Source organism: Kalmanozyma brasiliensis, assembly GCF_000497045.1.
Source record: "Kalmanozyma brasiliensis GHG001 unplaced genomic scaffold PSEUBRA_SCAF1, whole genome shotgun sequence".
Taxonomy (NCBI): domain Eukaryota; kingdom Fungi; phylum Basidiomycota; class Ustilaginomycetes; order Ustilaginales; genus Kalmanozyma; species Kalmanozyma brasiliensis.
Genome location: NW_015961948.1, coordinates 1,178,993 through 1,206,378, shown reverse-complemented (window position 1 = coordinate 1,206,378; position 27,386 = coordinate 1,178,993). Strand labels below are relative to the sequence as shown.

At 58.0% G+C, this 27,386-nt stretch overlaps 10 protein-coding genes across 10 annotated transcripts in view; 6 read left to right on the top strand and 4 right to left on the bottom strand.

Annotated features, from left to right (window-relative positions):
* The window catches only part of PSEUBRA_000470 (Phosphatidylinositol 3-/4-kinase, catalytic domain protein), a gene marked incomplete at both ends in the record, with an annotated part of 2,895 nt that extends 572 nt beyond the window's left edge, over window positions 1-2,323 (top strand). Inside the window, one exon of the mRNA XM_016436083.1 lies at window positions 1-2,323. This exon is cut by the window's left edge and continues 572 nt beyond it. Coding sequence (XP_016295052.1) covers window positions 1-2,323 — 2,323 coding nt within the window.
* A 59-nt stretch (window positions 2,324-2,382) lies between these two features.
* On the bottom strand, window positions 2,383-3,291 carry PSEUBRA_000469 (CTD kinase subunit gamma Ctk3, C-terminal; the record flags this gene model as incomplete). The annotated part of the gene is made up of 1 exon (XM_016436071.1): window positions 2,383-3,291. One exon carries the CDS (start codon window positions 3,289-3,291, stop codon window positions 2,383-2,385), a length of 909 nt encoding a protein of 302 aa, XP_016295051.1.
* Window positions 3,292-3,626: 335 nt separating this feature from the next.
* Window positions 3,627-4,322, top strand: PSEUBRA_000468 (Ubiquitin-conjugating enzyme, E2; the record flags this gene model as incomplete). The annotated part of the gene is made up of 1 exon (XM_059464388.1): window positions 3,627-4,322. One exon carries the CDS (start codon window positions 3,627-3,629, stop codon window positions 4,320-4,322), a length of 696 nt encoding a protein of 231 aa, XP_059321057.1.
* Window positions 4,323-5,216: 894 nt separating this feature from the next.
* On the top strand, window positions 5,217-8,768 carry PSEUBRA_000467 (uncharacterized protein; the record flags this gene model as incomplete). The annotated part of the gene is made up of 1 exon (XM_059464387.1): window positions 5,217-8,768. The coding sequence occupies one exon, from the start codon at window positions 5,217-5,219 to the stop codon at window positions 8,766-8,768; it is 3,552 nt and encodes a 1,183-aa protein (XP_059320981.1).
* Window positions 8,769-9,016: 248 nt separating this feature from the next.
* PSEUBRA_000466 (Protein phosphatase 4 core regulatory subunit R2) lies at window positions 9,017-10,411 on the bottom strand (the record flags this gene model as incomplete). Its single annotated transcript, XM_016436070.1, has 1 exon — window positions 9,017-10,411. One exon carries the CDS (start codon window positions 10,409-10,411, stop codon window positions 9,017-9,019), a length of 1,395 nt encoding a protein of 464 aa, XP_016295049.1.
* An 822-nt stretch (window positions 10,412-11,233) lies between these two features.
* Window positions 11,234-13,690, bottom strand: PSEUBRA_000465 (Fibronectin type III; the record flags this gene model as incomplete). Its single annotated transcript, XM_016436072.1, has 1 exon — window positions 11,234-13,690. One exon carries the CDS (start codon window positions 13,688-13,690, stop codon window positions 11,234-11,236), a length of 2,457 nt encoding a protein of 818 aa, XP_016295048.1.
* Window positions 13,691-16,760: 3,070 nt separating this feature from the next.
* On the top strand, window positions 16,761-17,429 carry PSEUBRA_000464 (Cutinase; the record flags this gene model as incomplete). Its single annotated transcript, XM_016436052.1, has 1 exon — window positions 16,761-17,429. One exon carries the CDS (start codon window positions 16,761-16,763, stop codon window positions 17,427-17,429), a length of 669 nt encoding a protein of 222 aa, XP_016295047.1.
* A 664-nt stretch (window positions 17,430-18,093) lies between these two features.
* Window positions 18,094-19,437, top strand: PSEUBRA_000463 (uncharacterized protein; the record flags this gene model as incomplete). The annotated part of the gene is made up of 1 exon (XM_016436059.2): window positions 18,094-19,437. One exon carries the CDS (start codon window positions 18,094-18,096, stop codon window positions 19,435-19,437), a length of 1,344 nt encoding a protein of 447 aa, XP_016295046.2.
* A 57-nt stretch (window positions 19,438-19,494) lies between these two features.
* Window positions 19,495-21,165, bottom strand: PSEUBRA_000462 (Zinc finger, PHD-finger; the record flags this gene model as incomplete). Its single annotated transcript, XM_016436037.1, has 1 exon — window positions 19,495-21,165. The coding sequence occupies one exon, from the start codon at window positions 21,163-21,165 to the stop codon at window positions 19,495-19,497; it is 1,671 nt and encodes a 556-aa protein (XP_016295045.1).
* A 4,785-nt stretch (window positions 21,166-25,950) lies between these two features.
* PSEUBRA_000461 (uncharacterized protein) lies at window positions 25,951-27,235 on the top strand (the record flags this gene model as incomplete). Its single annotated transcript, XM_059464386.1, has 2 exons — window positions 25,951-26,092; window positions 26,178-27,235. 2 exons carry the CDS (start codon window positions 25,951-25,953, stop codon window positions 27,233-27,235), a joined length of 1,200 nt encoding a protein of 399 aa, XP_059321056.1.
* Between the last annotated feature and the right edge of the window lie 151 nt (window positions 27,236-27,386).

The window sequence follows — 27,386 nt, the reverse complement described above, 5'->3', positions numbered from 1 at the left end:
GTACCAGGCGGAAAGTCAGTCAAGCGATCGACTCTTCCTGTACATCGACCTGCCGAGGTTCGAGCTGCCGATCGTGTTCTGCGAGGCCGAGTCGATACTTCCCTCGGCTGAGGCTTCGAATGGGCTTTCGTCGCTGTCGGGTCCGCTCGTCGGTTCTGGCTCAGGAGCGCAGAGCACTGGAGCTGGTGTCCCGCACAACGAGGCTGGTGCGCTAGCGGGTCAAAATGCAGCGGCAAGCGGTTCGTCGACAGCATCAGGCAATCCCTCCTCGGCCGCGGCTGCTGCTGCCGCTGCCGCCGCCGCGCTGTCGACTGCCGATCCGAATCGCATCACCGCCTCGCTCTTCACCATCTTCGATCCAGAGATCGCTCGGTCCAATCCGGTTGAGGCTAAACACCGTCGACTCGTGCGATCGCACCGCTCGGGCCCGCTCGACCGCGAGCTCAAACCGTCGGCAGAAGTGCGAGACGAACTCAACGACATCCTCTCGTATCCGCCAACACGCGTGCTCACGCCCAGCGAGATGGACAGGGTGTGGTCGTTCCGCTTCTACCTGGCGCGAGATCCTAAGGGTCTCACCAAGTTCCTGAAGTCGGTCGTGTGGACGGATCAAGGCGAAGCAAAGCAGGCGACAGAGGTGTTACTGCCGATGTGGGCGGAGCCAGGTCTCGACGATGCGCTCGAGCTGCTTGGTCCCACGTTCAAGGACCCACGGGTGCGATCGTACGCCGTTCGCCAATTGGAGCGCGCGGAAGACGAAGAGCTGATCCTGTACCTGCTGCAGCTTGTGCAGGCGTTGAAGTTCGAGAAGCCAGTGACTCGCAGCGCTGGTGGACTGACAGGGTCCGCTGTCGGTGACCGTGACTACGACGCTCGTCGACAGCCTACGTCGCGCCATCCCACGAGCTCGCCTTCCAACTCGCTCTACAACCTCACAGTGGAAGATGACGCAAGTGGCCTGGTCGATTTTCTCATTCGTCGGGGCCTGTCGAATCCGCTGTTGGGCAACAACTTGTACTGGTACCTCGAGGTGGAGTGCGAAGACCCAAAGACGGGATCGCTGTTCAAGACGGTAAAACAGAGCTTCTTGGACCGGCTCGCCGCTCTCCCAGCAGGTGCGGAGAGGAAGGACACGCTGACGAGGCAGGCAAAGCTTCTAGCGACTCTTTCGAGGCGCGCCAAGGAGCTGCGCTCGAATCGAGATGCGAGGCCGAAGAAGATCGAGAAGCTCCGTGCGCTCATTACAGACCCCAAGAATGGGCTCAGTCGGTTCGATCCGCCGCTGATGCTGCCACTGGACGCGTCGGTGTCGGTCACCGGCATCGTGGCGGAGAAGAGCACCATCTTCAAGAGCAACCTCTTTCCGCTTCGACTGGAGTTCACGACTGTGGTCAACAGTGCAGTCGACTCGAATGCCGAGGGCGATGCTAGCAGTGTCCTGCCAGACAGCATCACTTCGAGCCTGGTCGAGGACGAAGAGGAAGTGTTGATCGATGACCAGGCCGCCGCCGCCGCGAAACGAGGCTCGAAAGGCGAAGTTGGTCAGTACACCCTCATCTTCAAGAACGGCGACGATCTTCGGCAGGATCAGCTCGTCATCCAGCTCTTCTCGCTAATGGACCGACTGCTTCGAAATGAGAACCTCGATCTCAAGATGACGCCCTACCGCGTCCTTGCGACGGGGAGCGTGGACGGCATGGTCCAATTCGTCGACTCGCTCTCCATCGCAGCGATCCTATCTGCGCACCAAGGATCGCTGCTCAACTTCCTCCGTGCACACCACCCATCCCCTACCTCGCTCGCCACCTACGGCGTGGACCCTGTGGTGCTCGACACCTTCGTTCGCTCCTGCGCCGGCTACTGCGTGGTCACCTACCTCCTTGGCGTCGGGGACCGCCATCTCGACAACCTATTGCTCAGCAGCGACGGACACTTCTTCCACGTCGACTTTGGCTACATCCTAGGCCGGGACCCAAAACCCTTCCCGCCGCCCGTCAAGGTGTGCAAGGAAATGGTCGATGCGATGGGCGGCACGGCCTCTCCGCACTATGCGAGGTTCAAAGCGTTCTGCTACACGGCGTTCACGGGGTTGCGCAAGAACGCGAACCTCATCTTGAACTTGGTGGCCCTGATGGTCGACGCCAATATCCCGGATATCAGGCTCGAACCGGACAAAGCGGTGTTGAAGGTGCAGGATAAGTTCCTCCTGCATCTCGGGGAGGACGAGGCGATCAAGGAGTTCGAGGGGCTGCTGAACGAGACGAGTTATCTCAGTAGCATGTTTGATAGGTTGCACGATATGGCGCAGTACTTCCGGCAGTAGGGGCCAGTTTGCAATGGACGCTGTTACGGACTAGAAATACAGTGTGTGATGAAGGACTCTCAGGCACGTTGTGCATTGCGCATCGATGCGGGTGCTCTCGGTGGTTGAGCTGGCGGTGGTTGTGCGAATACCGGTTGCGCTGCCGATGCTGGGGCTGGAGCTGATGCTGGTGGTGGTGGCGGCTGATGCAACCATCCGGTCTTTTCGTCCTCAACGATCCCCTCGACATCATCGTCATTGAAGTCGCTCGTCTCGTCCCACATCTGGCTGAAATCAAGGTCTTGGGTGCTCCACACCCTGTCTCCGTCCGTGTCCTCCCTCTGCTCTCGGGGCGACGCTGGCTGTTTGCGTGTCAGATACGTCGGATCCAACTGTTCTGGTCGGGTACCGAAGAGGGATTGATGGGAGAAAGCGGTAGGTGGTAGAATCCACGATCGCTCACGGAGACGCTTGTGTCGTTCACGATCCTCCTCTATACGACGTTGCATGTCGGTGGGGTGAAGGAGCGTTGAGGCGCGTTGACCGGGGGAGAGGGTGTACAGTGCAGTCTTGCGGACGGACAGCATCGTCTCCAAGTCCTCTATCACCGACGCTTCGAGCACGAGCCGTGTCTTCCAGGCACCGAGCATCTTGGTTACAGCCGGCACATTGAGCAATGCATCCCATCGCCCTTCAGGGACCGCCAGGTCGAAGAGAAGGTAGACATCCCGCTCGAGGTACGGTCGGAAGAGCGATCGGATGGAAGATGACAGCGTGTCATCGGTGAAGATGGCATCGACGAGGAAGAGCAGGTTGATGCGGCGGCTGATGGAGCCTGAACGAAACTCGTCTAGGATGCAATCCCAGAGCTGGGCGTGGAGCGAAGGGTGGTCGACGAGAAAGGAGAGAGACTTTTGGATGGTTGGCAGGGAGGCGTTGAGTCGATGCAGGGTGCTGATGAAGCGGAGACGGAGCTGAAATGGGTCCATCGCGGCGGTGTGGCGATGGTGCTAGGTGGAAGGGAGGGGGTGAGGAGGGATGGTGGTAGGAAGGCCTGTGACGAAGGGAAAAAGGCGGATCTCGGATATGTGGAGTGCAACACGCGCCGAGAGCAACACCTCGCTCGCTCCTTTCACTTCTGTCACTCTTCCCACAGGCTCATTCACATCTGTCACAGGCTCCTCCGATCCGGCACCACCGACGATCGAGGTCAGACTCACTGTCTCATCCGATGGAAGCGTGAGAACATCGCGGCTGGTCCGACCCTCACTCTTTGCGTCACCTCTCCATCGGCCCCTCCGCAGCACCGCTGTTCAACCCCACGATGCCTTCCGCGCAGCAGCTGCAACAGGACTTCGCATCGCGCGACATCTCGTTCCAATACTCGCAACTCTGCTTGACCTCCAACAGTCCCTCTGGTATCTATGTCTCCCTGGACGACGACGACACGCATCTCTGGCACGGCGTGATCTTCGTTTCTGGCGGTCCATTCAACGGGGGCATCTTCCGCTTTGACATCGTCTTCCCCGCCAGCTACCCTTCGTCGATACCGCAAGTGTTCTTCCCGCCAACACTGCTACATCCGCTCGTGGACCCTGACTCAGGTCGACTGCTCTTGTTGTCACGCTTTCCGACATGGAACCCAAGGAGGGACTTTGTCAGCCACATTCTACATTTTGTCAAGAGTGCCTTTGAGGAAGAGACGCTGGAAGGACTCTTGGAGGGGGCAGTGTCAAATAAGGAGGTGTACCGCATGTTCAGAGGGCACAGAGGGCTGTTCGACAGGCTGGCTATGCAAAGCGTGGCGCTGAGCACAAGTCCGAGTAGTTTGTATGATGTCAGTGGCGGAAGTGGGTTCCCCAACTCGAGCGTGCAGACGAGGAAAGGGGGAAGGGTGGGGACGGCGAGGGGCGAAGAGGCGAATGGTGTACTTTTTAGAAAGCTGGATGAGGACGAGATGATACAGCTGCGGAGGGAGATCTTTGGTGACGGGGCGGAGGCGGAAGCGGAGGAGGGATAGGAGGATTAGTAGCATTGCAAGCATTCATAGGTTTCGTCAATATACCCGTTTCGCAGCCACGTCGATGTCACGGCCTGATGTCTGAAGGCTCAGCGCACTCTCGTTGACGTTTGAATGGGTCAGGAAGAAGAGCAAATGCGATACCAACGGGCGAGTGCTGACGAGGAAGTGATGCAAAAAAAGAGAACTGCAGCACCTAGGATTCCCGCGTGGTCCCCCACCGCAGTACTGACTAGGCGATACCTTGCTTAACTTCGCAGATCGGACGGGATGCGGTGCTTTCAAGGTTCTATGGCCGCAGATGTTGAGGTCATTCCAACAAATCATAATGTGACTGCACATGTAAAGTGGTGTGATGTGGTGAAGAGGATTGACGAAGATGGAATGGAGCTGCTGGCTGCTGATGCTCGGAAGCCGGCCAATTTGGGTCGCGGCTGAGCAGCTGATTAGGCACGCAGGCCAAAAGTGTTGGTTCTGAGTCGGCAACGCGTTTCGTGACATTTTGGTTTCATCATCATCATCATCAGCGCTTTGTGTTGGACGCGAGATTCGACCTCATTCGACGTTCGCCTTTCCGCAGCCGGTTCCGCATACCTCGCGAGCCAGCCCGCGCTCTCTTCCCCATCCTCAGCCCCAACATCACATCAACCTCGACTCAAGACCATTCTCACTTTACGCTACATCTCGAATCTAGTTGCATCGCATACTCTTATCGCGGTCCGACCACCACTAGAGCGGTCCCGCCAACGAAGCATTCCGCCCCCCGCATACACTCCGACCAAGTTCTCTAAAGCCGCAGAACAGTTTGTGACGATGTATGCATTATCGTAAGGCTGATCGGCTAGCGTCTCTTTCCGCACTCGCCCACGATATGCCACAAAGTGCCAGCAATCAATGCCAGCGATGACTCTTCAATCCGCTCGGGCGCTTGCCGGGCCCTCCAAATCTCCAACGCATCGAATCAGACCGGCAAGCGCCTCGAACTCGCTCGCCGACCTCTACAATGCGCGACATGCGCAAGAATTGACTGCCTCGTCACCAAAACCGGCTACATCGAATTCGCTCGCCGATCTGTACAACAAACGACACGATGCGGAGCTGCGCAAGCAGAGGCCGTCTTCGACCTCCTTGGCAGACCTCTACAATCAGCAATATGAAAAGGAGCAGGAACAATCAGATGCGGATGGCGCAGCGCATTCAGTACCACGCCGGCCGATCAATGCTGCTTCAGCGGACCGCGCCGCTGGACCCTCTACGACTGCATCAGGCTCAAGACTCTTCTTGCGAGCGGTCTCGGTAGAATCGAGCGGAGGAGATACGCCAGAACCGCCTAGTCTTTTGTCAAGCGACGCGGATGAGCTCATGGAGGACGAGGATGACGAGCAAGATGACAACGAATCAGAATCGTCGCGCAGCAGTCGAAGCAGAAGCCATACACGCAGTGATTCCGACGTCATGTACGTTTCGCGATCTTCTCTTCCAAGAAGAGGTGCCCTTGGCTCCGCAACACGATTAACTATGGACAGCGATGACGAGATGGACGCACCTGAATCGCTCGAGCTCGAGCTGCCCAGCGCATCTGGCAGCTCGAATCCAGTCCTTGCCCGTCCGCATGGCTCGCCTTCCAAGCTCGTTGTCGAGTCGAACGAGAGCTCGCCCACCGATGTTCATTCCGGACTGTCTACACCTCCTATCCCGCCGAATCATCGAAAAGGCAGTAGCATTCCACAGCATTTGTTGGCAAGCACACAGGAAGAGGAGTCAATCACATCGATGCTGGATGCTCAACCTTCAGCGCATCCGCCGCGCGCGGAAAGCCAGCACGATGCGGACCCACACTCGGCAGCGTCGGCAACACACAACATCGAACATCCCGACGAGATCATCGTCCTCTCCGACTCTTCCATGGACGATCCGCCGCAGCGATTGACACCGCCTTTAACGCCGCCGGCCGTCACCATCCACTCCGATCAGCCACATCTCATGCAACGCGAGATCTCGGGCGCAGGGTCAGATGTGCTTAACATCACCGACGCTCGTATCGCGCAGATGCAGGCAGCCGAATCAAGCGCCTATGCGACCGACTCAGACAGCGATGCTCAGCGCGGTCGCTACCCGAGACGTGCCCGCAACGTCACCGACTATAACGTAAAGCGGGCGTTTGAGCGACTTGAGACCGAGCATGCAACGAACGACCGCGTGCAAGCTCCGCCCGTCGCGACACCGGTTCAAAAGCCCAAAAAACAGCTGCTACCTGTTGTTGCTGCTGAGTCGACTTTCTTCGACGCTCTACGAGCACAGAGAGCCAATAAGCCGCCAGGAGGGGATGCAAAGGAGACACCTTCCTTTGCCGACTTCTTGGTGAGCAAGACGAAGCCGCCGAAAACAGCTGCGGCTTCAACATCATCTTCAACCTTGGCTCCCACGCGCACTGTTGAGTCAGAACCGGCACTGACGGAAGCGCAAGCAAATGCCATTCTTCGACCCACACTCGGCCCACAGCCACTGCGTAACATCACGGTCAACACTGAGGACCGTGCCAGCCTGTTCCAGCTCAAGGCGAGCACACGTCGCTGGCTTGGCGTTGGTCAGGATTCCGACGATGAGGTTGGCACAAAGACACCGACACTACCAAACACCAGCACACCGCTGACCATGAAGCTCGGCTCGCTCATCGCCTGGCATACGCACAAAGACCCATTGACGCCCGCCGTGCTGCGCGACCTGCTAGCCTCGGACGACGGCTCCAACCCCATCGGCCGTGCCAAAGATGCTACATCCCTCGAAACCGATTCTCGCCGTCTCAAATTGGGTCGCGCATACAAGCGCCCTCTACCAAGCACACTGCGCGCCTTCGAGGATATGGAACACCAAGAGTGGGTGCGACTGGAAGAGTTCTTGCCTGAAGTGCACAGGCTGATCGACGAGGGGAAAGCGCGCGCCCAGGGCAAGATCATCATCCCGATGGAGGACGATGACTGGGTAGAGACGGTGTATGACAGCCAGGGCAACGCGGACGTGCGCACGTTACGATGCATGATGGGCGGTACAGTGACGTTGTATCGTTCTGCGGGAGAGGAGAGTGCAGCAGAGGTGACAGGAGGTGAAGAGGAGTCGCAAGGATTCGAGATCGTGCGGATGGTTTCGCCGAGCAAATCGGCGTCGTCGAGGTTGGCCTCTGTGCCTTTGCCTGTGAGGCAGGAGGGGGCCCCGGAGGAAGAGCCGAATGTAGAGCGTGACGACGATGGAGTCGATGAGGAGCAGGACGTTGAAGTGGCCGGCCGTGAGATGTCGAGCTCGCCCACGCCGGAGCCTGTATTGCTATTTAAGGCGCCAGCGGCACCTGTACAAGCCGTGCAAGCACAGCCGGCGGCAGCACAGAGGCTTCCGCAGCATGCCGAGCTCACGTCAGCAGCCAAACCTGTCGCAGCATCGTCTACCAAGACTGCCACATCGTCCACCTCCCACACAGCTTCGGCCAAACCGACTGCAAGCTCCTCACGAGCCAAAGCCGCCAAAGCAGCCCTCAAGGGCACCAGCAAGCGCGACCTCCTCTCGTACTTCAGCAAGCAGGCTGCTCCTTCGCAGGCTGCATCCAAGCCTCCCATCCAGTCTGCACCTGCACCCAGCACATCAACCGCGAAGCCGACCACCTCCTCAAAGGCAAAAGGCAAGCAGCGCGCGCTGGACGAAGATATTCAGGCCTGGGACGGTCTCTCTCGCTCGCAGGAGTGCGAGGTCGAAGTTGTGGTCGACCTCACCCGCTCTTCTACGCCATCCGAGACAATTGGAAGGGGCAAGCATCCGCGTTCGCCTTCACCACCGACGATACCGCTGACCAAGAAGTCCAAGCACAAGGTGGGCCCTGCCACTGCGTCCGGCGGCAAGGCAAAGAAGAGCGTGACTGGATTGGAGGATCCGTTCCTGCAAGCGGAGGCGCGGAGGCAGATGCAGCGGCAGAATGCGGCTCGAGCTGAAGAGGTCTCGTTGGACGAAGAGGAACACGGTGGACTCGCGGTGGAAGTTCTTCTGCCACGCGAAGGCGCATCGGGCAAGCGCAAGCACGTGGACGACGGGCCATCGCGCCAGCCAGCAAAGAAGACGGCTGCAGGGGAGGTGTTCGTCCAGCTGCGCCCACCTCCGTCCATCGCAGGATTCAAGCCGCCTAAAAAGCCAACCAGCTCCAGCACCGACCCGCCTCAAGCTCGAACGTCGAAATCAAGCACGAAACATTCGTCGAAACCGTCCATGAGCAGCAAGAAGCCCAGCTCGAGCAGTGCCAACGCCAACGCCAGCGGGAGCGGGAGCAGTTTCAACCCGCGTCTCCCGCAAGCGACCCCCTCGCCCACGCGCGGCGGCTGGAAGGGTATCACGGGCTGGTACAGCGCGCGGGATGCATTCAGCCCCACACCTGCGGTGCCGCCCAAGAAGGGAGGCAAGAAGTGAGCGGGTCGCGATACAGGTGGAGAGTGACATCGGAACGGTCTTGGCTGCGATGCGGAGGGTCAGGCTCAGGGAGGAGTGGAAGACGCTTCGCATCGGTCGAGCAGCAGCTCAAGATAAGCGGCTCGAGAGGGAGCATCAGGTTTGTCGCAATGCATGCACATTTGGTCTTCGATCAGCCAGCAGTGGGTCAGGTTTCGAGTGTGACAAGCAGTGTGATGAGGGTGTGATTGCAATGCGACAAGGAGGTGCTAGGCATCGTGAATGGAAGCGACGCTCTTTCGACGTTTTGTGGAGCGTCCTTCCTCCTCCTTGTCTTCCGCTTCGTCCTCTGCCGCTCCCTGAGTGGTTGGTGCCAGGCTCCCAGTCGCACTCTCAGCAGGAGTGGTAGTGGTGGAGGTGAGCGCGTTGACCGTGTTTGTTGGGTTGTCCACCTCGTCCACTTGGCCTGCTGGTACGCCCAACGGCTCGGTTGGCCCGCTCGGGACCGCAGCTGGGGCTGGTGCCGGGGTGGGAAGGGTGGTAGCGTCCACCGCAGCTGCGATGCTGTCCTCGCTCGCCGGCGCTGTAGACGCGATCGCTGGTGCCTCTTCTGACGCTTCCCCCATCTGCTCATCCACCTCTGCCTCTGGCTGTGTGGACTCCGTTTCTGTGCTGACAGGTGCCGGGGCGAGCACCTCCTTCGCCACACCTTCTGGGGCTGTCGTGCGATCCGCCCCGCCCAACTCGAGGTCCGGAATGTGCTCTTCCCCCACGCCGTTTTCGTCCCGCACAACGAAGGGAATGGGCGAGAACAGCGGTTCTGCTCCGACACTCACGCTTGAGCTCCTCGACCTTGCGGGTGGGAGACCATCCATACGGTCCAGCTCGCCTTCTGACATCGGGGCTGCGTCTTCCGCGTGGCCGTTCACCGCAACAACGCCCACCGGAGCCTGAACGGGGCTGATCGGGAACGCGTCCCTCGTCGCAGTCACGGAAAGACACCGCTGGATGGCGCAAACCCACTTGAGCGGGTCGTTGTAGTGCTTCGTCGGCTCGACAAGCAATTCGCACAGGCGTTGGATCGTAAACGGCGGTTGCAGATCAAACTCGTCCAGCATACCAAACAGCAACCTCGTCTGCCCGTCCCGCTGCTCCTCGCTTAGCGCCTTCACCGTCGTTTCGGTAAGCGGCCGTTTGGTGGGGTAGAAGTTCTGAATGTCGGCACGATGTACGAAGGGCGGATGCACCGTTCCTTCCGGCAGGACGGTGTTGGAGCGGTAATCGTACTGCGTGCCATCCTCCTCGGTGGACTCGATCGGGTCGACGGGTTCGAGGGGAAGTTGAGGTTTGCCCTCGGAGTCGAGACAGAGCATGCCCGCATCCGCACGCTCCCACGTTCGTTCTAGATCTTCACCGTCTTTCATGTAAGGAACGAGCGCTGTCGCCGGATGCAGAGATAGCGGACGTGAGGCGAACGAGTCGAGACACGAACGGATGCGGTGCTTGATGGCGTCCCGAAGTGAGGGCCAGTCGTACGAGCGGGAGGATGAGGAGGGTGAGTCCGGGAGGTATTCGTCGGTCGATGCGATGTGTTGGAGGGTCGCGAGGTGGGAGGGGGTGAAGGAGGTTGTCGGGGAGGGGTCGTGGAGCGTTTCAGAGGTCATCTTGGCTGAAATGAGGTGTGAATCGATGGGTTGCGTGGTGAAACGACCTCGATGTGAGGCTTTGATGAGCGAGAGGGCGAGGTCAATGGCCCGAGTTCGAGAAGCTGGTATTTGGTCAACGAGACTGCCTACGAGTGTTGCAATTTGGCCTTCGTGTGAGCCGGTCACTCGAGTCTAGTCGAGAAGTACGCGGAGGAGCACTAGCTGGTGTAGCGACTGCTGTTGCAGCGTGTCCTCGAGAACCGTGTCAAAGCGAGATTCTTGATGAATCGGCGGCGTCGGTATAAGGCCAGAAAAAGCCTGCTCTAATGACGAGCTTGCCTTCTGCAGCAGCGTTCTGAACGCCCTTCGGCAGTCGTCGAAGGTGTTGAGCACTTGATCTGTAGCTATGCTGATGATAGTCTGATGTGGAATGAGCGCCGTTGGTTTCCGTCTACTTTTCAAGTCGTCGTATGATGATGGTGTGCGGCTTGGTAGAGAATGCTCCCGCAAGCTCGGATGTCGGAGCTGCACCCTGGCGCCCCCCGCTCTGCAGAGTCGCTCTCGCGTCGAGGGAAAAACTTTCTCTCCGTTCAAAATTCTGACAGGACCCTGTCCTGCAATCAACGCGACTCGCAGCCTCTTCCTTAAGTCGTCGGCCGGCTCTAACATCTGCACACTTCATACGAGCCCGAGTGGTGACGAGCTGCCATGCCCGAGGACAGGTCGTGTTGCACAGCTTCGTGGCGCTCAGATATCAGACCATGGCAATGGGATGTAGGAATGCGAATGAGATTGTTCATGAGTGAGATGGAAGCATGCTTGTAGACTAGAAGCATTACACTAATTGAGCACGACAGCCTGGCGAATGTCCCTCGACGAAGCGCCAATGACCACCTTGAACTTGCCCTCCGGCTGAATCCACTGCTGCAGCTCATTGCACCAGTACGACACATCGTACTGGCTCAGCGTGAACTTGACCTCCTTGGTGTCGCCCTTGCAGATCTTTTCACGGCCAAAGTTGCGCAGCACCTTGGGTGGTTCGCCAGCCGAACGAGGGAACTCAAGATAAGCTTGCCACACCTCGTGACCGTCGCAGCTGCCCGAGTTGGTGAGGGAGAAGGTGACCTCGTACTTGGGCTGGAAGAGCCAGTCGGGAAGACCGGTGGATGCATTCGACGACCCCCACCAGCTGTTGTCTGCATGTCCGACTTGTTGCGTCCAAGCGCCCGAGTAGTCAAACTTGGTGTACGATAGACCGTAGCCAAACTCGTAGCGCGGCTCGATGTTCTTGGCATCGAAATGGCGGTAGTCAATATTGAGCTTCTCGGTGTAGTTGATCTGTGGTGTGACGGTGTCGTTGTAGTAGAGCACGTCGGCAGAGTAGTCCGTGCGGTTCTTGCCGATGGTATAGGGCAGACGACCGCTGGGGTTGAAGTCTCCGTACAGAACATCGACGAGAGCGCGGCCGCTCTCACTGCCGGGCAGGTTGGCCCAGACAATCGCAGTCACGTTGGGGTTCTCGGCGAAGCTCTCCATGTCGACAGCGCCGACCGAGTGGACAATAACGACCGTGTTATTGTTGACAGCCGTCACATTGCGAATGAGCTGCTCGCCTTGGTTCCAGAGCGTCAGGTTGTTGCGGTCTCCCTCGTTGTTGTCAACGATGATGTAGCCCTCACCACTCTCGGCGCTGACGAACACGAGAGCAACGTCGGTCATGTTGGCGATCATGACACTCTGAGCGATGTTGTAGTCGTCAAAGTTCCACTGCATGTCGGTGCGGTCCTTTCGGGCGCGTGCTTGCAGCGACTCGTAGGGCGAGAAGAAGTAGGAGTAGTCGGTCGAGCCCGATCCCCAGCCCTGACCGAGGGTACCATAGGGCAGTCCGCCATTCTGAGCGCGGTCAGGCCAGTAGTTGGCGCCCTGATAGAGAGGACCAGCGTCAGAACCAACGACAGCCATGGTGCGAGGCTTGTTGAGAGGCAAAGCATTGCGATGGTTCTTAAGCAAGACTGTACCGGCGCTGGCGACCTCTCGAGCAACCTTGTAGTGATCCGCAGTCGCATCGACGAACTGGTTGGTGGCAGGATCTTTCTTGTCGAAGAAGTTGAAGTTGGGCTCGGGGTAGCCTTGGTCCTGTCCAAGGAGGAACCAACCGGCCAGGATACGAGTGGCCATGTCGTCGAGGCGAGTGCTCTCGACGGACCCATTGTTGACAGCCATGGTGAGGTTGCCGCCCCATAGAGATCCCTCCTGACGCGAGCAGCAAGTGATATCACCAGGCATGGTCATGTCCAGACCGGCATTGGCAGTCGCCACGCCGGCATGCTGAGCACCCCAGTCCGACAGCACGTAGCCCGGGAACTGGAGCTCCGTCTTGAGACGGTTGTTGAGCAGCTCTGAGTTTTGGCACGCCCAGCTATTATTTAGGAGATTATAGCTACACATCGTACTGGCGGCGCCGGCCTGAATGCCTCTCATGAATGGGTGCTGGTAGAGCTCGCGTTCGGTACGAGCGTCGAGGTTGGAGCTACCCTCGTTACGGAAGTGTTCCTGCTCGTTGTTGATGTAGTGCTTGAGGTTGGCCTGAACACCCGCATCTTGTGCGCCGAGAACGGAGAAGTAAGAGCCCTCGCCGCTTAGGTAAGGATCAGCACCGAAGCCTTCCCATGATCGACCGCCCTCGGGAGAGCGGGCGAGGTTCATCATGGGACCGAGCCAGATGTTGGCACCCTTGGTCTTGAACTCTTCGCCCATAGCGTGAGCACGCTTATACATGAGGTCACGATCGAAAGAAGCTGCTACGGTGATGGCGTCGGGGAAAGAAGTGACACGGTCGATACCTCGTACGCCGGCTGGACCGTCCATGAGACACAGACCTGGGAAGTTGACACGAGGTATGGGCGAGATGTTGCCGACGCAAGGTCCACGAGTCCATCCCGATCCGGTGGTGAGGATCACCTTCTCCGTCTGGTTGAATTGCTGAAGATACTCGCGAGCTTTGCCGATGGCGTCTTTCCACTTCTGGGTGGTTCCCTGAGTCTGAGGCGTTGGGTAGAAGGATGGCGAGTAGGGGAGGGAGTCGTTACCATCGAAGGGAACACTGGGTACGGTCTGATAGCCGGGACCGTTGCCTCCAGCGCCCCCGATACCTTGCTGACGTCGCTCGAGGAAGTGTGCTGGGCTGTCGACTTCTCTTTCTGCGAAGAGCTGTTGGTAGTCGGGCTGTGCGCTGCCTGCCAGACTGGATCCTGCGCAGGCTAGGACTGCCAGCGGCAAGAGTGTGAAAAATTTCATCTTGACCGTTCACAGAAGAGACGATCGAGTGAAAAGTGAATGATGTTCTTCTGATGGTCCTCGTGTGGCCGAAGAAGGAGGGATGATGGTGGAGGAGGAGGCAAGAGGTGACCGGTTGATGAGGTCAAAATGAGCTGCGCATTGTTTCTGGCCATTGATGCGCTATGTCAAAAAGCGGGGATCGAAGCGCTCATTTCTGTGGGGGCCCATGCAGAAGACGGCTGCGCAAATTCACCGGCGAGCGAAAGAAGCCCAATTTTGAGATTTGCACCGACCCACTTCTAGAAGACGGCGCAGTCAGTGGTACAGCACGAAGGAATGACAATTTGCGAAGCCGTGAGCATTCCATGACGGCACGATTCACTCTAAGCCGAGACGCTGGCAAAAGTCACCGGCAAGATGACAAGTGACGTGCCCATAAACCAACGCTTGGTACAGCGCCAAGGCCTTTGATGGAGCAAGCGAGGGGAAAATGAGGCATTGAAGCACGCGGTCTACTGCTAGCGAGATGAGAAGAGGAACGACTCGCCAGGCTGGCGCGGAAGGGGCAGTGCCGTGGTCAGCGGCAGAAGCCAACGGCGGCGGAAGCAGAAGCGGCGGAACGACGCTGCATAGACGCAACTCTGGCGAAGAAAGAGGGTAAAGAAAGTTCAGCCAGACATGGCGCTTGGAGAGTCGCTAAACGAGACAGGAATGCTGCCATCTTGGCTTTTTGGCGCACATCACGTCTCCGAAGAATTGACCGGTGTGAAATTGGGGTGCGCCTCGAAAAAGGCGCCGTGATGCAGAATCGTATAGCGAGAAGCAGGCGGGAAAGAGTAGACAGTCGCCGAGTGAGTCGACTCTGCGCGTGTGTCATGGTACAGGAGATGGCCGAAGCGAGCTATGCGGTGAGCTCATACGCAGTTTGCAAATGGCCGCGCTTGCTCGGGTATGCATTCGCGACTTTTGGACAAGCGGCGGCAGATCGGCATCCCGTCTGAGTTCAGAATCAAAAGGAAGCAGCGGAGTCGGATTTTTTCTTCTTTTTCTCTCCGAGACAGATCTGCATTCCACCAAGCTGTACGCGCCGTCAGGTGAAAAGAAACGTCGAAAGCGCGTTCTGTAGCTTGTGTCTACGCTTGTTGGGTGAGCAGCGTGGTGTGCAGCATCATCAAAGCACCGAAGCAAGAGAGATTTGCGGGCTTGGACTTCGCTAGGATATGCGAGCTGTGTGAATTTGGAGAGATTCCCGCGAGAAGACTGGAAGCGCTTAGCGAAACGGTCGCCGGTGCCAGCCGAATTCAACAATGCAAAGTTGCATCTGCCAAAGCTATGCGTCAAACCATCTCGCCGGTGACTGCACGCAGTTCGCTTAGCAGCTCAATCCCACGCTAAAACAGAAGTGCGTCCCAATCACCTTCCCTTGGTCCAAGCTTTTGCTCGTTGTGCGTTCTCGTGCGATCGAGTCTGCTGCTGTTGAAGGAAGAACCGAGACGATCTGACATCCTCCCACGATTGCGAGTCGAATCGGTCAAGACGCACGACGGCAAGCAGCCGCAAGACACGACCTGTGGCCTCGGAAAGACCTGAAGAATTGCGACCTCAGCTGGGCTTTCAGACGACCAAGCGCCCGGAACATGCGATGCGCTGACACTACCACTTCCACATGTGCTGGTTGGTGAGACAAGCAGAGAGCCGTGTCGGCCGGGTCTCCTTTCCCCGATCTATCACGTCTGTTGCTCGGGTCGCGATCCGATCCGTCGGATGAAGCGTCGGAGTCACATGGCCAATCAGCCCCTTTGGATGCACGGATGTCACGGAGTGCGGCGCTGCGATTCGCTCAAACCAAGAGCCGATACAGTGTCGGTTTCGAAACGTGGTCGCGCTTGCCGAGGTCGGGTGGGGCGCAATTTTGGCGCTAAGGCAGTGACAAATAACGTTTGTCACCACACCCATGATCGTTAGACAATGGCGCCAACCACGGAACCATCACGCTTCTGACGTCGGAACGGTGGGCTGAGCGGAATGGTCGATCCGACTCAGCCTAAGTTACCTGCGTTGTCACGAGCATTCGCGAGCTCCATGGCTGCAGCACATGCTGCCGACGGACCGGACCCATTGCGCCCGCGAGTTTGTCTCTCAGAGTTGAGCAACGCTCGCGTCGCGGTCTGCTGCCAACAGCTGACCTTGCTGCGTGTTGCCGCAGAGATGGTTCCTGGCCCTTGCTTCGCCCCATTGACCGTCTTTGCTGACATTCTACCCCGCAAAATCTGAAGGAGATCAACAGCTAGATCCGCGGAATACTAGCGCGAGAACAAAGTGCCGAGCAAGCACGGTCTCGATGGTCCTTCACGATCGTCACCGGGCACAACGTTGCCGGCAGGTGGTCTTGCAGCATGATTTGCACTAAGCTGCGAACCCAACTACCATTGTGCACGTTAGCCTCGGTTTGCACTCTGCCGCAGCTCGCCCAAGTCCCTCAAGCTTGATCGTTTCGAACAAGCTTGCCGCCACCAGCTGCTCGTGCTCGTCACTCCATTGGGCGGCATCGAGCCTTCCGTTCAGCCCTTATTGTCGGACTGACTCGTCTTATCAGATCTTCATGCAAGGTCAGCCTACCTTGAGCTTAGTGCCAGTCGGCAGTAACTACCCATCCCTCCGACCAGACTCAAGCTCCTTCAGGTGGATCGACATCGTACCGGCAAGCATCGAGATGCCGGTCACAATGGTTTCCGGTCCATCCATGCCGTGAGGGTTATCAACTGTCTGTCTGAGAGCGCAGCTTACAGTGTCTACTCAGTCTTGACCAGCTTCCCCTCAAGCTACCGCATGAATGCCTCGATTGTACCGCGGTCATGCAATCAAGGCAGGCGTCCAGCCAATGGCAGCTGTCGATCCTGCCCGGCGCGCATATGAGCAACCTCTTTCGTAGTAGTCCTCGTCAGCATCGTAAGTCTATATATGCCAGGCTGTTTTGACTGATATCGCCTCATTCCACACATCCCAAGCTCTCCTCTCCAAGCACACTCTCAAAGACACGCACTCCTCAAGACATCCTCCCTCTCCCCTGTTTGAATAGCCAGTCAAGATGCTCTTCCAATCGACTCTGCTCACCTTTGTCCTTGCTGCCGTCGGCGCCCTTGCCGCCCCGATCGAGAAGCGCGCTGGCTGCTCCAAGTACATCATCATCGACACGCGCGGTACAGGAGAACCTCAAGGCCCCTCGGCCGGGTTCCGTTCCATGAACTCGCGCATCTTCTCCGCCGTCCGTGGCGGTACCGAGTACGACACTGTCTACCCTGCCGACGCCTCGCAGGTCTCGACCATTGGAACCGCCGACATTGTCAACAAGGTCCAGACGAGCCTCGCTGCTGACCCCAGCACGTGCTTCATTCTCGAGGGCTACTCTCAGGGCGCTGCTGCTACATGCAACGCCATGCCTATGCTCACTGGCGCCGCTTTCAACGCTGTCAAGGGTGTCGTTCTCATTGGAAACCCCGAGCACCAGCCCGGCCTGGCCAGCAACGTCGATGGTAACGGCGGCAAGACCACTGCCAACGTCCGCGGCCTGCAGGCCTTCGAAGCAGGTATCCCGTCCAACTGGGTCTCCAAGACCCTCGACATTTGCATCTACGGCGACGGCGTCTGCGACACCACCCACGGCTTCGGCATCAACGCCCAGCACCTCTCCTACCCGTACAACTCCAACGTCCAGACCATGGGCGCCAACTTCGCTATCAAGAAGCTGCAGTCTTAACGCTCGACCACATGATGTGCGAGCTGTACACACATTTTCCGCTTTCTGTTCCTGTCCGTTCTGCTCTGATCCGTTCCCGGCCTACTGTAATTGGCCTGCTTTGTCTTCGTAACAATGATTGTCATATTCACTTCATCGTGTGAGAACGAGCGCATACAGCTGCAGCCTAGCACAAGTGAGCTGAGTTGACGGGGTCAGCAGTACTCTGCCTCAATCATGCTGACTTGTGCTCGCAAGAACATGAAGCAGACATGAATGTCACCATGAGGACGTCCGCCTTCCGAAGCATTTTCTCGTCCCCTTTTTCCCGTTTCCATTCTTCTGGGTTCATTCATATTGAGCTCAGAATCCTCCACATCCGCGCAGCTGCTTGCGCACGGACTCGATTCCACGTCGGGCTGGGTCGACTTTGACGTCCCTTTCCCTCCCTTCCCCAAACTTTCCCTACCTCTGGCCATCGTCGTACCTCAGTCTGTCTCAGATGTCCGAACAAAGCGGGGCAGCTGGCCATCTGCCAAAGAGCGGATTCTATCAGGCGGCCTCCTTCGTAGAACGAGCGCTCAGCTTCCGGGGCAATACGCAGCGAGCCGCGTCCTCCTCTTCCAATCCGAGCAACGATCACGCGTCCTCATCGTCACATCATCAACCAACGACCAGACCAACGATGACCGCTCCACTCAGTACTAGAGATGTAAAAGAAACTGCTGAGTTCTTTCCGACGGTGCCCGACTCACACATAGAAGCCTTGCTTCCGGGAGACGACCTGGACCAAGCTCGCCAATGGATTCGAGCTGCGCTGTCCGAGATGCACCTCAACTACGATCTCGATCCCAAGCTCCTCGGTGAGCGGAGCGATGTTAATCGCGGGAGCGCACTGATTGCTCTCCTCCTCTCCCGGATAACCGTCCGCGAGCCTGACTCGCACCTCGATGAGCGGGGCGAAGGTCATCTTTCCGGCGCAGTCATCGACCAAGATCTCGCTTCGCAATCCTCTCCCTCGGCTGCCTCCACAACCCAGCACAAATCGACGGTAGTGGCGCCACCAAGAGCATACGAGACGCACGACCTCCTCAAAGCTATTGACAAGCGCGACGTCGAAACCATCCTCGCCATCCGCAACTTGAACTTCGACCTCCTGCTCGACCTCTCACACTCCGGCTCCTCCACCAAGACCTCCGCCGCCTCTTCCGCCGGCGGAGCGTCCAACACGCCGCTCGGCTACGCCATCTCTCTGGGCAAGGGCTGGGAGGGCGTGAGCATTGTGCTGGTGGGCGCGCTGTCCAAGTTTGTCAACCAGCTGCCAGACGATGAGGACGAGTTCGAACCCGCCTCGTCCACTGGACCAAAGAAGAAGAAGCCCAAAAAGCTGCAATTGGATCCGCGCACCATGCAACGTCTTCGAAAGATTCGAGTAAACCTCAAGCTCGCCATCGATCACAGCATCAGTCAGGACCAAACCGCGCTGCTAGCGAGCTACCTGCAGGTGCTGGTGATGTCTGAGGGCTCGCCGTTCCTCGAATCGGCCATCGAAGACGTCGCGCACTGTCTAAAGAGTCGTTCGGAGGGAGGAGCGGACCCGGTCGCACGGGCAAGAAGCCAGGTGATGCAGTTCGTTACCGACTCGCTAAGGCATAAGAGCGATAAGGTGGCGAGTGTCAAGGACTACATTGCGAATGCGCAGGGGGATCTGTTGTTGATGGCGCTGTGGCGATTGGTCAAGCTGGGCAAGGGGCAGGTGGAGGGAGAAGGGGAAGTGCAGGATCTGGCGAACGATTTGCCCGGGTTCTTCTTCGCGAGAGACGACAGGGTTGCCTCCAACTATGTAGTCAGGGTGGGGAGGCTGGGTCATGTAGCGGACGGGACGAAGGGGGCGCCAGCTAGCCTGGTCAAGCTGGCAAGCCGGGTCGCCGAGGCGCTGCAGGAAGGTGCGAGGCGCAAAAGCTCCTACGAGCGATTGGAGATCATCACCGCCGTCCTCGAGGGCAAGCGCACCAGCATTCACACTTGACCACGTTGATCGAAGTTGTACAAGATACCCATTCACGCCCGCAATACCATCACTTCCTCAACCCCTCCTCGTCCCCTCATTCGCCATCCGCATCGCCACATCTCTATCCCGCTCCTCTCTCCTCCTCCTCTCTCTCCTCTCCTCCATCTCCGCCAGCTCCCTTACTACCTCCCTCTCCCTTTCCAGCGCCTCCCGCTGCTCGACCAGCCGCAACTTCAACCCCGCCAGCGCACGCGATTCGCCGCTCAACCCGCCCTTCTCCGCGTCCAGCGCGAGCTCGCACAGGTTGCTCCAATCCAGATGACGTCGACACTTGCGTTTGGCGAGACCGCAGACGGTGTCTTCGAGCGTGCCGTCCAGCGGCAGGTCGTGTTTCAGCATAAGTGAGCCAGGTGGGGCGCGGGACCACGCGTCGAAGGTGTAGTTGTCCCAGTGCAGACGTGCGTCGTAGCCACACCGCGGACCCGCGTCGGTGGTGGGTTTGGGTTTGGACCCCTTCTTCTTTTTGGGCTTCACTTCGGCCATTTCTTCGTCCTCCTCATCGCCGGCTGGACCGTTGGCGGTGGAGATGGCTGGTAGAGTGGGCACTCGGTCGGAGACCAGATGGAGAAGGTCGCTGCGTGAATCGAGACGGTCTAGTCGCGCGTCGAGGGCGGACTTTTGCAGGTCGACCGAGTAGATTTGGTGCGTGATGAGGGAGAGTTGCTCGGTGATTGCCAGGAGGGAGGTTGCTGAGGAGGTGAGTTTCGCTTCGTGTGCGGTATTCGGTGATGCAGATGGTGCTGGTTCGAGAGATGTGCCGTTGACTGCTCCGTTCGATGTGGTGGCGCGAGCTGATGTTGGCGAGATGGCACTCTTGAGCAAGAGATCGAACGCGCCTGCGAGCCCTAGCCGCTGTATCGATGAGCTGCTTCCACCCACATCGAGCTTCTCTACCACTGTCTCCCATTCGGCTTTAGATCCCTCGCCCTGCTGCGTCAGTCCTTCCGTCCTCCTCGCATTCCCCACCCTCGCATCTCCCCTCCACCCCTCCACCGCCCCCGCACTCCTCACGCCCAACCTCCCCATCCTCTCACTTACCATCAGCACCCCGCATCTCTGCGAGCAAAACTTGCTGAACGGCCCCCCTGCTGCTCTTCTACACGCCTCTCTTGCGCATCCCACCTTGTACGTCGTCTCCTCCCCGGTCACCTCGTGGCACGGTGGACAGATGAATTGGTCCACCAGCTCAGCGTCGAGCTCCGTGATCCGCATGCATCGGTAGTGATACCACCCGTCGCAGCGATCGCACATGATCATGCCGCCCTCCACGTCGTCCTGTCGCCGCTGGCAGGTGCAGTAGAGTGCTTGATCCTCGTCTTCCTCGAGCATGGGCGGTGGGGGTGTAGGCGAGGGGCTGGGTTTGGCTTTCCGAATGGTCTCGGTGGAAGGAGCGCTGGTCTTCTTGGGGACCTTTTTGGGTTTTGAAGAAGACGCCTTGGTGCTAGTCTTCTTCTTCTTTGTCGGTGGGACTTCCGTCACGGGTGATGCGGAGTCGGCAAGCGTGGGCTCGAGCTTGACAGCGTCCGACAGAGGCAGCCCGGCTTCGGACGCTGATACCAACACCTCCTGCTCCGCCTTCACAGCGCTCTCCCCAGCAAGCGCCGACACTGCAGCAGCCTCATCAGGCTCGACAGACGTCTGCTCCGACTTGATGCGCTTCGTCGTCGGTGTCTCGTCTGCATCCATGTTGGGTGGAATGTGTGCGTGTGGGAATGATGGAAAGGAACACACCACTTTCAGGGTCCAAAAAACGCCAGAGGCGTACGCGCAGCTCGCGCTCCAGGGCTTCTGACCGAGTCCCGAACCTTTCACACTGCGCACGCTGCTCATGGTCAGCCCTCCCTCACTGCAATCGCTTACATCCATCGACGCCGGCATTACTGCAGTCGCATACATACGCCAAAGCTATTGTATTCAGGGGAAGGTTTGTTGACTTCTCAGAGCGAATACGGTCATCGCTGGGGCGGGCGGAAGAAGAGATTGTCGAGATCGACGCTGCTCGCGTCCCACAGCGCCACTTCGCGCGTCGAGATGCTCGAGTCTCGTGTGTTGGCTGGACTGGCAAGGTCTGTGTCTCCCACTCCAGGGGTGATCGGCGGAGCGAGACCTGCTGGTCGAGCTCCGACTTCTGCACCGTGGCGCGTCGATGGCGTCGAGTCGCTGCGACTCGTCAAATCGCGCGAGGAGGAAGACAACGCGGGTGGCTCGATCACTTGCGGAAGCTCGATCTCGCCTTCCTCGATGTGCCGACGCCCTCGCAAGGTATCCAAGATGCTCCGCGTGAAAAGGGCCGAGTCCTGGTCGAGCCAGGATGCGCCATCCCCATTGGCCCCAAGGTCACCATTGACGTCGAGCAAAAATGGTGGACGCGCTTGCCAGGGCAGGTGCTCTCCGAGCTGGGCCTTGATTTCGTCCCTCGTTCCTGCAGGTCTGTATCTTGAAGGTGACGCATGGTACTTGGTCGGCGATGCTGGACCTGATAGTGCTACGCCGAGGCGCACATCCTCCCGAAGTGGACTTTCTCGCCGCGCCGGTTCATCGTGGTCTGGACGCGGTTGTCTGCCGATGATGACAGTCTCTTCCGTGACCAGCCTGCGTCCCCTTCCGATTGATCCGCCTGCATCTCTCGTCGACTGTACAGTGTTCGCTTGATCGGAAGCAGACGGCCTCGAACGCAGGCTGTGCGATGCTGGTGTAACACGTCCACGAAGCTTGCTCGTCCAGGAGCCTAGCCGCCGTGTCCAATGTCTGACGAAGGTGTTCCGCTGCTTGCCAGGCAGTGTTGCCCCCCGCAACTCAGGACTGCTGGCCGACGCGACGCACTTGCTGTATGGACGACTATGTTGAGCCTGAACCACGAGAAGCGTCGGGTGGGTGCCGTCTCCGTTTCGGACGCGATGCACCTTGATCGGGCTTGTATTGTCGAAACGTATCGCCGTTTCCGACCGATGTCTAGCAAGCGGGCTAGCGGCGGACGACGTATACCTGACACAAGAAATTGATCGACCTCGCATGGGGTGAATATTCGAACCTAGGCTTGATTGATGCTCCTGTCGCCACGCCTGTCGGTCCTTATCGAGCTCTCTGTTGCGCTGAAGGAGATCTGGCGCGTCCAATTGCTCGAGCGATTCGGAGCTTTCGCGGCTTGTCACTCTTCCGGCTGTTGCTGGTCCTGGTGTCGCCTGAGGAATTGGAGTAGACGGCAGCGATTTCAAAGGCAGCAATTGACTCGAGGGCACAGGCGAGTCTTTGGGAGGAAGCGGCGGCGGAATGTTCATGTGCAGCGTTAGGCGAACGTCCTTCTTGGTCGGGTGTGCAATGCCAAGATGTGTCTCGCTACGCGCTCGGAGTGCGTACTCAAGCGGATGTTGATGTCCGACTATTTTCGATCTGGATACCAGTACTGGACCTGGCGGATCGTCGGTGGCACCGTTGGTCTGCCAAAAGCGTTCGGGCACTGCATGAACCCTGTCTACCACGATGGACGGAGTAGCACCAACGCTTCGCGATCGTAATCGCGGTCGCGGTAGCATTATGGCCTCGCACTTGTTGTACGGCTCCAGAAAGTGAGGGCCGTAGTCGAGCTCTGCGACTGTCAGAGGAGCTCGAGATTGCTGAGCAGGCTGATGGTGAGCTGTTCGCTTTCCTGCGATCAAGTGTCTCTGGTGCTCGTCGTCGGACGTGGCTATGCTGAGCAAGTTAGGATGCGATTGCGACACCCAAAGGCGGCTACTGGTGTGATCTGGTGCCCTGTTCGTAGCAGGCGATTCAGGGCGCCGCCTGCTGCCTTGAAATTTTGAAGAAGAGATGCTGGACCCCTGTATTACGGGTGACATTCGATAGTCTCGGTCCAGGAGTGCTGGAGCAGATGGCCGTCGATGCTCTGGTGAGGGCGCCAATTGCTCCGAGCCACTGAAAGACCTACTGTAGCCACGATTGTGACTTTGTGAAGTGGAAGCAGCTTCTCGTAAGGAGCTTATGTGCGTAGCACTGTTCTCCGTGGAGGTCGATTGGTATGGCGTCTTCTCGGGCTTGGACTGGCAAGTAGACCGCGGTCGAGGCCACTCGGTGAGGCTGCTGAGATGAAGTGGTGGACTCGGAAACAGGACAGGAAGCGAGGGTTTTCTTTCGATGCCTCTTGGCGAGAACGTCGCCGAGGCTAGCGAAGCTGAACTCAGCGCTTGTGGAAATGAATGTGGCGATTGTGACGATGCTGAGGAAGAGGAGCAACGAGAGTGGTTCCGGTTGTGATTGTACGAAGTTGGCAGACCTACGCCCATCTGCGGGCGCTCTCTGGCACTTTTGAAGTGCTGGCCTGCTGTTACTGCCCTCTGGGGCCATTCTTGCAAAAACGGAAGTCCCGAGCTGTTCCTGCGATGAGATGACTCATAGTGATGGCTGCTGAGCTGCTCCAAAGGCTCTGTGCTGGCATGGTCGGTCCAGCCGGACGAGCTCACAGGCTGCGTCGGACGAGATCCGAGGGGCTTTCGGGTGGATGGCCGAGCAAAGTAGGGACGATCCGTGGAGTCGTCTTTGTGGATGTGACCGGAGCCCGCGCAAGTCTCGATATTGAAGGCGTCGATGGAGTTTGCCTTCCACAGAACAGAGTGCGGACTTGCGTCCATGGCTGTTACTTGTACCGGCTTCGCAATTGCTGCTCTTGTAGGCGAGAGTGCTTGCGCATACAGCGTACACTGGGAGCGTGAGCGTGTTGGCGGCGTTCGTATCGATCACGCCGCTGAGTCTGACATGTTTGTCCAGGATGAGGCGATGCTGTGCCGAGCAAGTGAAGCTCGGGCGAGTCCGATAAGGGAAGGGAGGGAAGATGTCGGATGTGAAGCGATCGTGAGCGCTCTACGGATGGAGGTCACCTGCTTCGGCAAACTCTCCGATGCTGTTTGTCGAGCGTGTGGACGAGATGAAGTCGTTGACAGGGATCCGCCCGGCAGTGCAAAAATGCGCGGCAAGCACCACATCACGGTTGCATGCTTGCAGGTGGTTGATGCTAGCTTTGAAGACAGACAATGACATTCTCCCACCTCTTCGAGTGTGTGAGATGGACAAGGCTTCGACCACGCTCGGTCAGATCGTAGAGATCTCGGTGGCAGCGGCTATGGCTTTGGGGGCTGGTGATTTACCAGGGCAAAGCACTCCTCTAAGTCGGAATTTTGGTGCAGAACCACGCAGCCGCAAACAGACATACCACAATCAAAGCCAGATCCAGCTCACGCACGCCTCTTCTTGATGTGGCAGGATCGGCATCAATGCGCTCATTGTGCTGCAGATAACTCACAGACGCTCGGATCGCTTGGTTTGTCCATGCACAGATGCATGCAAGCGAAGAGGCTTTGCTGCTCTGCAACTATTTTCCTCCTGCATGCGCAAGGTGGACAATGGGGAATCGCCCGATCTGAGCTTTCAGTGGTCCGCACCGCCTATCGAGCTCCTCCAGGGAACTCTGCAAAAGCCATTGCAATCCTACGGTAGTGCCGACATGGCTGAGTCGCGCGCCACATCGAGTCGACGGGGACCGGTATGAGCGCTGAACACCATTTCCGTCTCGCATGTTTCAGATAGAGTGGTCTTGCCTCGCATGAGACGTCAAACAAGGCGCATTCGATTGGGCTCGACGTTCGCCTTGCTCTTTGGACCCTTGGATCTCGAACGCGATCTTGTCAGATCTGCCCTCCTCCAAGCCCTGCTACAAAGTGAAGCTTCATACGACAACACCAACAAGCCGCTCGTGCCTTGAATCGGCGCAATGGGAGTGCGATCTCGGATTTCAGCAGTGCATATCGAGTTGTGCATCTTGGAAGCCAGGGTATTTCGGTCTTCTTGCTCGCTTCAACTGACCTAACTCGAGAGCTGCCTGACATAAGAGCCCGTCATTTGTCAAAGGAGGCAAGAAATCATCGATGAGGTGTTCAGAGCCAAACGTGTAAGCGCTACTTCGAAAGGTCTCTGGGATACCGCTGACAGCTGGAACGCTGGCGCAACTTATCCGGAGGGGGCCCATGCTTCATTCTTCCAATGAAGTCGCTTGCTCCAGCCTCCCTTTTCTCTCATCTTCTTTCACCTCATCTCTCACAATAGACTCAAAAGCGGAAGCTTGTCTCGTTGCAGAGTTCGAGTGCAACCTTCATTGTCCTGCTTTGAGCGTCCTTTGGCAGTGCTACGACCAGACTCACGTTCATTTGCCGTATGTAAGTGATGCTGCGCCCTCTCGACTTGTGCTTGTGCTCTCACATCAGTATGTGCTCGGACGCAAAGCTGTTCGACTGCATGAGGTGTTCGCTTTCGTCGATCTGGATGAGAGCCCTTCAAAACACCCGGCCAGTCCGTGTCATCAATGTGTCGCCTCTCTCCTCTTTGCTTTCCTGCTTGCCCTCATCATCTGATCTGGCAAGACGACTCTAAGGTGTCGGTCTCACACAAGACCGAGTTCTACCAGCGTTTGTTCGACGTCAAGATATGCCCTCCCTCACGCCGCTTCTCCCGCTGAGACAGCTCGACGTGTCCTCGAAAGGGCAACTATCAGCTCCTGTGCGAAGCTCCTGCGATGGCTGCATCAACAGCGTGTGGAGCGATGACCTCGATGCTATCGATCTCACAAGTAAGTCCTGGTCTCCTACAGCGAGCGGAAGCCAAGTATGCATTGCACTCACGCCTGTTTACGCTCTTCGCTTGGCCCCCTCCAGGCCCGCAGGATCCGTTCAATGGCACCGATGAGGACACCGTCTGGTCATCCCCATCTTCTCTCACCAAGGGCATGCCGACTGAAGCACCCCCCGATGAGCTTCAGAAGCCTGCAAAGGATCATCTGGAGAGCGTCGAGGATGCCAATCTCGCTGAATCATACGATACTGCTGAAACGTTGCGCGTCACCATCGAAAGCTTCCCGACTCCGCCTCGACCAACTCGCATCCTCAGACCTCCGCAGAAGCTGCCTCTGTGCGGAGAACCAGCCCCTCTAATTGCCGAATGGTCTCTGCTCTCTTCTTATTGCAGTGAACTCTTCGCAGAGTATGACGATCTTCGCGAGTCTTTGGACGTCCCGCACGGCTGTGTTCGAGCAGACAGTCTAGACCTCGACCCCGTCTTGCTCCGAACGTATGTACAAGAGGCTTGCCAGACACGCCCAACCTCGGATCATCGCCTCGAGAAACCGCTCCCCTCGACCCCACTCGACGTATCACAGCGCCCTCTTCTGCACCGAGCAGCAGTCGCGCAGCCGCCAAGACCATTACGGCACCCCATGAGACCCCCGGATTATCCCAGGAAGTTGTCGCAATCGACTGCAGAGGCTAACAGCGCTGACATTGGTGTCATCGCCGAGTCTGGCGAGCTGGGCTCAGGACCTTGTCCTCGGAGCCCAGCGGTCAAGCAGAACCGTCTCGGTCTTGCGCTCAAGCGAGTAATTGGGCAATCGTCTTACCGAAACGAAGCGGCAACGACAGTCCTCTCGGCGAAGGATCATTACGAGATCACGCCCTTCCCCTTCGAGAGCCCTAAAGAAGAGGAGACGCCGTTGCCCGACCACAGTGGCAGCCGCTTCGCGGAAGCAGGGATCCAGCTCAAACTCCCGGACTATCATCGAAGTCTTCGCAAGCAGACATATCCTCCTCGAGTCCGCTATGCTGTCCAAGAGGTTCGCCACGTCGGGCCGGACCGACACGCGCCGGCGCCGGTGCTCTCTGCATTCGCAGGCTCTCCCAGATTCGCTTTCTATCAGCTTCGCCCAGCGTTGTCTTCTTGATCCCTGCTTGTCTTTGCGACATGCACTCCTTCGTTTCAGCACTAAGGTACCGTACCCCGTGCCTCCTCGTCCACGTCATTCACAATCCTTCCCACTTTACCATCTCGTCCCCTCATTCTAGCGCTGTCTCTACATACCTAAGGATCGCATT